The 12010-nt window shown below is 49.3% G+C and overlaps 1 protein-coding gene across 1 annotated transcript; it reads right to left on the reverse strand.

Annotated features, from left to right (window-relative positions):
* Nucleotides 1-275: 275 nt before the first annotated feature.
* On the reverse strand, nucleotides 276-11809 carry DNAJB11 (DnaJ heat shock protein family (Hsp40) member B11). The gene is made up of 10 exons (XM_054282462.1): nucleotides 11685-11809; nucleotides 11313-11469; nucleotides 8225-8322; nucleotides 7182-7314; nucleotides 6138-6280; nucleotides 5479-5561; nucleotides 4962-5019; nucleotides 4355-4466; nucleotides 3729-3888; nucleotides 276-687 (listed from the first exon to the last, which is right to left on the reverse strand). Exons 1-10 carry the CDS (start codon nucleotides 11750-11752, stop codon nucleotides 623-625), a joined length of 1077 nt encoding a protein of 358 aa, XP_054138437.1. The 5' UTR covers nucleotides 11753-11809; the 3' UTR covers nucleotides 276-622.
* Nucleotides 11810-12010: the final 201 nt, after the last annotated feature.

Consider the following 12010-nt stretch of genomic DNA (forward strand, 5'->3'; position numbering starts at 1 on the left):
CTGGTGCAACTTCAAATTTCTGACCAATTTTTGGGACTTTGTAGTTAGGAGAGCCCACAGAGGCCTTGAAAGATTCTTTTCCCAATCAATTGTGGGGCCTAACACAGCCCAGTGCACTTCCAACAGCACCAGTACTCCTGCCCCAAAAGCAGACTCTGAACCAATACCACATTCTGGACTCAGAGGGAAAGGGGAAGAAGGGCTAGGATTAGAAATATCACCCCAAAACAACAGGAATTTGGAAGAAATTGACACGAAGGACGTAAAAAGCAGGAGCAGCTACGAAAATATGTTGAGATGGCCAAGAAAAGTCACATCAAAATATATTTAAAAACCAGAAATTCCAATCTGTGTGGAATTTAAAACTCCTTTCCCCCACCTATGTTTTCCTGCTCAAGGAATCTCTGTTGTTCCAGGACGTGGAACATGATAGGCAGCACCAGTTATGTCCTGAAAAAAGTATTTCCCCAAACTGTGAGCACTTCCATAATTTACAAACCAAAGATGAGCTAAACCTCAACCATCACCCCCCCTCCCTCTTTCCCCTTCTACAGTGGGCAGGAGAAAAGACTGCAAACAAATCTGACTTTGCATTTCCAGGGAAGTCCAATTTTTCCACACATCAATATCCCTGCAATCCATTGTAGACCTTCTGCACTGATCCTTGCTTCAACAGCTGCTTGAGACCTGCAAGGGAAGGGACAGCGTCACACGCAGAGCACAGCAAAGATGTCAGGATGACTTTTCCAGCACTTCTTCCCCATTCCTGAAATCCCATCCACTAAACACTCCAAGGAACTGGCAGTTCAAGGATCTGGCAGTATCAAATTCTTACCAAACAGGCTAAAGAGTGAGTCAGCCTTTAAATCCATAATAGCTCATTCTCCTGGGGTCGGCACGGCACGACAGGGAAGGGCTGGCAGGTCTCCACTGCTGCTTAAAGGGCAAGCCCAGAGGGAGCAGAGGAAGCAGAGTGGCAAGGGTGGATGTGTCACTGTTTTTCCAGAGATTACAGAGGGAGTCCCCTCTGATGAACTCAGCCTGGTCACTCACTGCCCTGGAACCCCTCAGGACACAGCTCAGAGAAGCCTCAAAAACCACTGAGCCCAAAACAGAGGGAAACTCCCAACACTGTGGGCGACCTTCAAATAACTAAAAGAAGGACATTGAGGGCTGGAGCGTGTCCAGGGAAGGGAATGGAGCACCAGGAGTGGCTGAGGGAGCTGGAAAGGGGCTCAGCCTGGAGAAAAGGAGGCTCAAGGGGGGCCCTTCTGGGTCTGCACAACTCCCTGACAGGAGGGGACAGCCAGGTGGGGTCAGACTCTGCTCAGGAGAACAAGGGACAGGATGAGAGGAAATGGCCTCAAGTTGCTCCAGGGGAGGTTTAGATTGACTATCAGTAATGAAACCAACCAATTTACTTGTACAGAAGAAAATTCCAACCTTCAGGCATGCAAATCCTTCAGGAAATCCTGCTAAAAACCAGTTTGTCTCCCTGCAACCCTTGTCCTGCTTGTCTATCTTTTTGGCTACACATTCTACTGCCCTTGAAAACCAGTGATGAGATGCATAAGGCTCCCAGTAGCTGTGTTAAAATACTGGAAAACTGCCCTGGAAGTAGTAACTGGAAGCAGGATGTCTCTCTGCCAGGCAAGAACTTCTCATGTGCCTAGCCTGATGGCCAGAGATTCCTGAACTTTTTTTAGGAACACCAGGACAAAGTGAACCCCTGGCAAAGAGCTGCTCATTATTAGAACAGGTCATTCTCTAAGGCAAATTCACTTCCTGAGGAGCCTTCAAGTCACTTTCCAGCTGCTGGGTGAGAGGATGTGGCTCCTGGGTGTCTGGTTCTTAGAAATGAAGGCAAGCTGTAGCTGGAGAAAGGTGTAATCCTGAAAAAACTGGGATTAGCACCACCCCACACCTCATTTCCCAGCAGCTCCCACACCTCTGGCAGAACACCCCCTGTAGTGCACAGGATATTTCATCATGTACCAGAGGTTTAATCAGGAATTCCAACCAGGAATCCCAACAATTGGTGCTACTGCACTTCCCTGAAGTGCAGCCTGAAGTCAATTTTTCCTTTGAAAGGTTGTTGATACCAACAAGAAGTGACAGGTTCAGCACAGAGGGAGAGGAAGCCCTGATCAGCAGTGATCAAGCCCATCTGCAGGAAAGAAGGGATATTATTTCTGTGACTCCAAAGCTGGGGGTGGTGCTCTTGGAGCCAGAGTATCTTCTGACAGCCCCAGGAGCTGGATATGTGGTCAGGAGATAAGAAATGAGGAGCACTGCCAACAATAAGGAAAAAAGGGATGTTTTGAATTCTGAAGCCCACAGTTTTCCATTGAATGTGTACACTGAGCTGCTGCCACACACAGGATAGACCTATTCCCTCATAAAACTCCTGATATCGTGGATGTTTGGAGATACCCAGCACACAGAAAGGCATCTGACTGCCTACCCAGTCACCTTCCCCTGGGAAATGTGTAATTGCTTTGGGAGGGAGAGAAACACCCAAGGCCCTGTGCCTGAGCACACCCTTGCCAGTGCCATCACCTCTGTTCCTGGATATCCGTAGAGGTGTGTGAGCAATTCTGTCAAAAATTCGGAGGCTTCTGTCACTGCTCCTTGCCCAGGGTCCTCTAAACTGCCAAGAACAACAGCTGGAATAACCTCACATGTGTTTCAGAGCTGCTGAAGCTTCTGGAAGGGCAGCAGAGCCTGGACTGAGACTCCACAGTGAGGAGGCCATTGTGCCCTGTACAACACTCTTGGAACAAGAGGGAAAGCACAGGGATAAATCCACGAGGCAGGATCACTCTAAGCCCAGCCCAGAGGTATAGAGCTCCCAGCCCAAAGAGCTGCAGGAAGAGCCTCAGGACATCTGGAGCTGCAGTCACCAGCTGGACTGCACAGGGCAGCTGGAATAGTGTGGCCAAGGCAGTGGAATAGAAAACTACTGGCAGTGGAATAAAACACCACTTGAGGAGTCCAGGAAATCCACTGAAAGAAGTCAATCCACTTCAGAAGAAACCCTGGAAGAAGTTCTGGGGATTTCCTAAAGAGCTGCACTAGTACATGCCAGGAATATCTTTGTCCCAAGGCAGAGGATGAGGCCCTTGACTCCTACCTACTCTGATGTGGAACAGCAGAACCACAGAGGCTGCTGGAGCAAAAAATTCCCTGCTGGGAGTATAGGATTTAAGGATTTACCCTCCTGGCAATTTTAGGATTCCTACATGGTTCATCAGGTTTCCATTTGAAGCTGAGCAGCAGATTTAGAGGGAGTAGGGTGGAAGGAGCTGTGGGAAGGAACAACCTTTCTCCTGACACAGTGTGACATTCCTTCCCCTCAGCAGCAGAGGGATTTCCACAAGTCTTCCCTCCAAGAAAGTAGCAGCAGGGGCTGGAAAACCCTTTGTGATCCCATTCCAGCTGAGGCAAAGCAGACAGAGGCTGAGCCCAGCAAGGCTGTGGGGTCAGACAGATGGGCAGCACCAAAACAAAGCACCTGCACACTTGCCAAGAGCTGCATTCCAGCAGCAGCACATCCCAACCTCAGCAGCCAAGCTCCCTGGCTTCCAAGGGATGTGGGAGTCCATCACAGGCCACCAGCCAACTGTGCTATGTTGGACAAGGGGCACAGGTACAGGAGAGCCCCTCCTGACTGCTCCAGCCCCTGGAGGGGCTGTGCCAGGGTCAGCCTGAGGGCTCTGGGCACTCACCTTCCCGCTGCTCTGGTGTCAGCTGCTCCTTGGGGAACTCCACATCAAAGGTGATTATTAGGGAGCCTTTGATGTTGTTGTTATCAAAGTTTGGAAGCCCTTCTCCCTTCTTCCACAGCTTGGCGCCGGGTTTTGTGGTTTTATCCCTCACAATGTGAACCTGGAGAGAAAAGGAAAGTTAGAACATTAGTGGTGTTACAGGATCACTGAAGGTTGGAAAGATTTCCAAGATCACCGAGTCCAAGCCATGACTGATTCTGACCTTGTCAGCCAGAACAGAGCACTGAGGGCCACATCCAGATGTTCTTTGGACACATGGGCAGTCCATGTTCTGTGTGTGCACCCCAGTACTCCAACACTCTTTCCAACCCACTGGAAAGCTCCAACTGGCATTGACTCCTTGCCAAAACCAGTGATATCCCATGGCTCCAGGCTGTTTCACTGGACACATGCCAGAACTAACACCACCCTCTGCTGCTGGGACAGCCTGGAAGTGAGGCACCCCTCATTGGCCTGGAAATGCTCCAACAGAGGGAATACTGTAGATAACCAGATCCTAAGCAAGCCAACCCTCAGCACAGAGCTGCAGGTGAAATTTGGGATGCACACAACACCCTGGGCCTCACCTTGTGCCCATCCAAGTGGGCAATATCCATCTCAAAGCCTGTCAGTGCCTCGACCAGCGAGATTGTCACGTTTGTGTACAAGTCATCTCCTCTCCTTTCAAACACTGGGTGCCTGTGGAAATAAGAGCCATTGAACTTTACTCCTTCCCCAGAGGGGAAACAGGTCCTCGAGCTTCTTTCCTTCAATTTGGGAGGTTGGAGAAATCATAAATAGGAGGGGAAGTGAGGAATGAATCAAATTTAGCTTCATTTTCCTGTATAAGATATGCACTGATAAATGCCTTTTCTATTTCTAGGGCACTGAGTGGTGAGGTGTGGCAAGAAGTCCTGACTCACACAGCAATTTTCTTAGTAGTGCATTTCCTTACAACAGCAAGATTGTGTGTTAGGGAAAAGGAGATATTTGTTCTGAATCACACAAGGTGAATTCAAGCCAAAAACAATAAGATACTTTGATAATTCTACTTTTAACAGCATCAAGTCCAGCTCCTCCAGCACCATGAGGGCTGAGCATCCTGCACAGCCCTGAGTGCCAGACCTGCAGCTGCCCTGCTGAAGGACAAGCTCCATCTGGCCAAACAAGAGCCCAACTAGGCCAGAGACTTACTTGAGAACTTTTATTCGGAAGCGCAAATCTCCTGGCTCCCCATCCACGTGGGGCTCACCTGTGGGGGAGAAAGAAGAGTTTGGTTTAAAGGAAATAGTTTGGAATGAGTGGAGAGACAAGCAGGATATTACAGTTGAAGGAAAAAAAAAAACAACCCAACTAATTGATCTTTAGATGACCAAAATTCTGCTTTAACATCTCCTAAAGAGCTTAGGGCTTTATAGGTGTTGCCGCAGCAAGGTCACACCTCTGCTTTTCTGGAAGATCTGTCTCATGTTAATGATGTCCTTTAGCCACAGAAGGGCAGAGGGGATCCCTTCAAAGCCAAAAGCTTGGAACAGATGCTCCTGCTCAGGTGTTGTGCATGTCCCCACTCCCAGCTAAGGGAGTGGAACTGTTAGGACTTAGGAACACGCTCCTGGATTTCAGCACATGCAGAGAACACTTCCAAGCACATGGGAACCATGTGCCAGAGAAGCACGGAGGAGAAGCAGCTCAGAGCTGAGCACACACTCACCTTCCCCAATGAAGGGATACTCCATGCCATCCCTCACCCCTGGCTCTATCTCCACTTCCAGTGTCCTCTCTTCATTCACCAGCCTGAAAATGGGAAGACGAACCCAGCACTCAGTTTGCAACTTGATTTATTTATTTCAGCTTTATCTCAACTTTTAATTTGTGTCCCTGGGGTAAGGAGAGCACCCCCACAAGCTCACACATGCTGTCCTTGCTCACATCTAAACCTAGAGAGTCAGAGCTGCCTTCCTGGTGAGCTGAGACTCAGAGAAGTAGAGAAGGCAAAGTTGAAAGCTCCCAAATACACAGTCAGCACCAGGGGGTGTGATGGCATTCCACTTCAGCATGGCATTCCATATCCAGCTGTTCCCAGCTGTGTGCTCCCCGTTCAGATCTAGCTGTGGAACGTTGTGCAAGGAATAAAAGGCTGAAAGGGGAAATTTGAGAGCTCTGCACACAAGCGATGTAAGAATCAAGAGTGGCTCCCTGGAAATGAGAACCCGGTGTTAATCCTTCCCGAAGTCCCCAGCTCTTCCTGGGAACACAGGCGCGCTCCCCCATCTAGCGGTGGGTTTTGGAATAAACCTCCCTACACTGACGTCCCTACATAAAATCACGGAATTTAGGATTCTGTGGAGCAGGAAAGAGCACCAAACTCACTTGACGTTGGGACACTCATCACAAACAACTTCCTGAGTCATCTGGAAGCGCCCAGGGCCCAGCTGGGTGGTTCTCATCTCCTGCCTGCAGTTGCATTTCCGTTTGCCAGGTGCCTGTCTTGCCACTGGCTTGTTCCTGACAACCTGCAGGGAAGAGGGAGAGGCTGATGTCAGTGTTCCTGGGTCTCCACAAGGGCCTGGATTTCTCTGAACAGAGAATTTGGGGTGGAAGGGACCTTAAAGATCACCTAATTCCAGCCTTGTGCCACAGGCAGGGACATGTTGCTGTGTGGTGCTGCCACAATAGCTCCAAATGCGGCCTTGGCAAAACAATGACAAGTTTTCACTTTGTGATCACATGATAAACACCAAAAAACAGAGTGATGTCTCTCTGACATCACTATTGCCATTCTCTTTCCACACAGGAAAGGTAACACTACGTGGGACACCTCACACTTTGGTTATGACACTTCCTTGTCCCACACAAGGGGGAAATTATCTGAACACAACACAAAATCAACCAGTGGAAAGCCAACATGCAGACAGGAGGGATTGTCAGCACCACAGATGGAGCTTGCTTGAAAGAAAATAATAATTTTCCACATACTCTTCTCAGTTATATAATCTGGAAACTTGCAGTGACATGTTTGGCCATAGAAGGAGACTGAAAAATCATCAATGTGGTTTTACAAGAATTACAAAATGGATTTGAAGCTTATCAACAGCCTCTCAAATATTCCTTAATTCTACAGAGGGACAATTTGCACCTCTTTCAACTGGGCTGCTGCACTAATCAAGCTGAGTTGCTGAGTGACAACCAACAATTCAGTATTATCACATTTATGGAGACACTGCCAGATGCAAAAGATGAATAAATGTGTGGTTTCTTCAGTAAACTACAGGAAACAGCACCACAACATCCTCCACTGCCAGCACAGAAACGCAGCATCTATTTCAGCTCTAGTTTTTGGGAGAAGATATTCTGTACTCTGGTCAGGCACCTCAAACCTGGGAACACAAGAAACACTGAGACAAATAAACTTACTTCTACAAAGTTTCCTGAATACACCTCCTCCAGTGTGACCTCCAGGTCCACGATGATGTCACTTCCCCGGGGAATATTCCTGTCCTGCTGCCGAGGGCTTCCTCCAAACATGAATCCAAAGTCCCCAAAGAAACTGGAGTTAAGCACACTGGTTAGCTCAGGAAGGAATTCTAGGAAAATGCTTCTACTCCACTAAAAAGCATCCTCCTGGCAGTCCTAAAGCTCCAGAGTAAACCCAGAAACCTCTTTTTGTTAGACAACTAAAGTCTTCAAACACAGCAGCCATTTTGGAAGAGTTTTCTGCACTAAAGAAAATAAAATTTGGAGCAGAACTCTCAAAATCTGACCTCTCCACACTGCACTGCTGCTCAGCTGCCACCACTAAAAGGTGTAAACTCTGAGTAGCACTGCAAGGTACTGCTAGCAGGTTGGTTTTTAGTAGTTTAAAGACAAGAGGGATGAGGAAAACTCCCTAGGAATTCTGCATAATGTCCCTCAGAACAGAGCAGAGCAGAGCAGCAGTGCAAGTCCTCATCCAGTATTACAAGAACTGAGCAACTTCTGGAATAATTTTAGGAAATTTATCCAAAGAGACAGAAAATCAGGTTCTGTCCAAGCTATGTGCAAGTGCCTTTGGTTTTTAATGCTCCAAATTCTACAGAGGCTGTGCAAGTAACCACAGCATTGCTTTGCAGAAGGCAAAGTGTCCCCAAAGCGATGTGTGACAATGGGTCAAACCCCAATCACACACAGATAACCTGAGAAAGTTTCCACATGTTTGAAGCAGGTGCTGCACCTGAAAAATCACCCACAGTGCCCAGAGGTGCCCATGTGGGAAGTCTCTACTGGATCCTGCTTGCAGCAAGGAGTGGGGCACACCAAAACTGGAAATTGCATGTAATGTATCTCTTCAAATTCTCAACTTGCACATCAGCAACCTTGGGCCAGGTAAAACTCCCATCAAAAGGGTGCTTGAGCATCACAGAATCAGAGCAGCAGCTGCAAAGGGGTGAAAACAGCCCAAAGGGGTTAAAACTCCTTACTGGGAGAAGATGTCTCCATGGGAGCTCTGGTGGCCATCCTTCAGGCCCTCCTCTCCATAGGCATCGTACTGCTTCCTCTTCTCCTCGTCTGACAGCACCTGGAAAAGGCAGAGATGGAGCAAAGGCTCACCTGGAGCTCAGGGGAGGTGTTGGACAAGGCTCTGAGGGCCCCCAGCACTTTTCACTGGGGACTCTGCAGGAGCCAAGCTTGCTGTGCTGTCTGCAAAAGTTAAGCCCATAAAAAGCACATTTTGTTTATTAAAAAAGCAAGAGCAGCCTGGAAAACATAAACATTGAGTTTATCTTAAATATCAAAAAAAGAATCACAAGGAATAATTCAAATCCTACAAAGCAGGACATGCTGAGACAAATAATCACATACCACCATGCCCCAGCCATGACTTTTAAGCACTGATTTTATTTCCTAAGTTGTGATCTTTGCTCTTTCCTGCCTCAGAGATCCAGAAGTCTCTGGTCACATTTAGTCTTCCTTGCCCTTCTTCCCTCATTGATCAGATTTGGAAAAGCCAGAGTTGGCAGGTTGGCTTTCAGAAGGCTGTAGAGGAGTGGGAACAGATGGAGAAGCAACTCAACAGGTGGAGAAGCAGCTAAAAGATGAAAACCAGCTGAATTTGGGGTGTTTGGAGAAGCTGTGGCTGCCCCATCCCTGGAGGTGTCCAAGGCCATGTTGGATGGGGCTTGGAGCAACCTGGGATAGTGGGAGGTGTCCCTGCCCATGGCAGGGAGTGAAAATGGATGAGCTTTAAGGTCCCTCCCAACTCAAACCATGCTGAGATTCTGTGGAATCATAACCACTGATAAATGTTAGCAACAAGGGAAAATTAGCAGTGACCCAGCAGGTAAGGGTTCAGTTCTCCCTTTGCACTTGAGATTCCCATGGAAACTCCTCCCAAACCCATCCTGAGACTCATCACTCTTTGCAGAAGAGTCTCAACTCCCTCTCCTGGGATCAGTCTCGTTCCTGGTTCAACAGCTGAATTCAGAGCACACAGCTCTGGGCTGGAATCACTGAGCCTGTGAAAATGAACACACTGAGCAGGTTCATTAACCTATTTTCCCCTCAATTTTTTTGGGAAAGCTTTGCCATAATCAGCTACCCAGACCTTGAACAGCAGTGCTGTTAACAGAGAGTTTATGGTGAGGAAAATTCTGCTTTATAAGGGACACCCAATTCTGGTTCCATTCTGCCCAAAAATCAACCCACTGTGTCCCACAGATAGTTCAGCAGAAGGATTTCCAAGCTGTCCTGGCTAAACACAGATAAAAACCTGGCAGGGAGGGCATCAAAAGCTTCCTCCAAACCTCACACACATGAATACTGGATTTCTGATGTGATTTTACAGACATTTTTTCACTCAGCTTTTAAATAGAAAGAATAATCTCAGCTGCTGGCAAACACTTAAACCAGCTGGAACTCGAGGAAGAGGCAGAGGAATCCTTTGCCAGCAGGAAGTGCCAACAAGATCCCAGCTCGCAGAAGCAGCACCAAGCTCACAGCTCCACCAATCCTGAAGTGCTCACAGTTCCATCCTGAGGTGCTGCAAATGATAGAGGATTACTTTTTCCCACAGAAAATGTCTTTATATTCATTTTCCCTGTGATAATAAGGCCAGTTTATGTAAGTCAGAACTAAAAAGGCGTCCCAGCTTTTAGAGAAAACAAAAGTGAACAGTTTTCTTTCTCAACACAAAGAAACAAATGCCAACTGGTTCTCTCACTTCCTCTTTTGGGGAATATTTGCATATCTGAGGAGCACCAGGGATGGAAGCAGGAGCCAGGCTGCAAACCCTTTTTCCTGCAGCTGGGTTTTTCCCAGAGGACCCCAAACTCCCACCCAAAGAGCAATTCACTGCTAGGAATTTCTGCTAATGGAATTTTTCAGCATCATCTTCCTCTGGGCCTCTCTGCTGCACAGGAGGGAGCAGGAGCAGATGGAGTGACAAAAAGGACAGAAAACATGGAGGAAACAGCCTCTATTCCATCACTGGTATGTACAGCCAAGGAAAGCAGGCTTTCACTTCACACCTTTGGGCAATACAATGATCTGGATTTGATTTATTTAATGCACTGGGCTATTAGTGTGGGGGATCATTTGCATGCCACAACATCATCATGGAATAACAGGAATCCTGCTGTGTCCCACAATTACTTTTCTCACTTAATGTCCTCTAAACCCAAGGCCAGCCCCTTTCACTTCCCATCAGCTCAGACTGATCCCAGCCTGGCCCTACACACACTTGGAGCTGCTGCACCTCCACTTCTCCCCTGAGGAACTGGGAATAAATTCCAAAGAACTTTAATCTGGTGCCTTGGCTTCCTCCTGGCTGAGAGAGGTGAGAGGCGTTGGATTGTCCTCTGGCAGGAGCAGCTCTCCAAGCAACCTGGTAGGCTCTGGATCTTTGTTTTTTATTTGGGAGAGTATCTGGAACTGGATGTATTAACAGGGGCAGGATGGAATTTGGTGTAGTAATAGGGGGAGGATGGAAAGCAACCTGCCATTCCTTGCAAGGTCTTTATCCGTGTTTAGCCAGGACAGCTTGGAAATTTGATTTGGTTGTTTTGGGCGAAATGGAACCAGAATTGGGTGTCCCTTATAAAGCAACTTGGTATGCTCTGGATCTCTGTTTTTCATTTGGGAGAGCATCTGGAATTGGTTATATTAACAGGGGAAGGATGGAGTTTGGTGTAGTAATAGGGGGAAGATGGAAATTGATGAGGAGATAGAAGGAAGGGAATTTGATGTGGAAGGTGTCCCTGCCCATGGTGCAGGGATGAAATGAGATCATCTTTAAGTACCTTCGAACCTAAACCATCCTGGGATTCTGTAACAATAAGAGATGTGGGATAGAATTCAATATATTAACAGGGGGAAGATGGAATTTCACATGGTAACAGGGGAAGAAAGGATTCCAGCTGCACCTTGGGGAAAAGCCTTTAATTCCCTACAAACCTCCTTTCCCATCCCCAGAACGCTCCAGGATGAATCCTACGAGCTCCATCCCACCCTTCCCAGCCCGGGGAGGCCATTCCCGGCTCCCTTAGGGACACTCCCGGCTCCCAGCCCCACCTCGTAGGCAGCGCCCAGGTCCTGGAACTTCTCCTGGGCGCGGGGGTCGTCGGGGTTCCTGTCGGGATGGAGCTGCAGCGCCAGTTTGCGATAGGCCTTCTTGATGTCCTTGATGGAGGCGCCGCGGGACACCCCCAGGATCTTGTAGAAGTCTCTCCTGCCGTGGGGGGAGAGAGAAGGTGAGGGAAGGGGAGCGGGGAGAGCGTGAAGGAGAACGGGGATGGGAGAGGCGGGAAGGGAGAGGGGGAACAGGGGAGCGATGAGGGGAAGGGAGCGGGGTCCCGTCAGCGCCGCGCCCGCCGACCCTCAGGAGGGGGAAGGCCGGTGCTGAGGCGGAGCCCCCGGCCCATGGGCGCGGCCCGGCGCACTCACCCCGCGGCGGCCTCCCCGCAGAGGCACAGCAGGAGCAGGCAGAGGCGGCCGATCCAGGCGGGGGCCATGGCGGGCCCGGCCCTGCCGGCTGAGGGGGAGCGGCGGGAGCGGCGCGTCCCGGCGGCTCCGCAGGGCCCCGGCCCCAGCCAATGGCAGCGCGGGGTGTTCCACGCTAGCCAATCCGAGCGCGCCGCCGCGCAACGCCGGCCAATGGGCTGCTCACACTTCACCGCCGCCGGCCAATCGCCTGCCGGAGCGTCGCAGCGCAGCGCGCCGGCCACGCCTCGCCGCCCCTCCGGGGTGACTTCCTTCCGAACAGCCAATCA

This window comes from Melozone crissalis, unplaced genomic scaffold (assembly GCF_028551555.1).
Source record: "Melozone crissalis strain CALT ecotype California unplaced genomic scaffold, PUWL_Pcris_2 ptg000034l_1, whole genome shotgun sequence".
Lineage (NCBI taxonomy): Eukaryota > Metazoa > Chordata > Aves > Passeriformes > Passerellidae > Melozone > Melozone crissalis.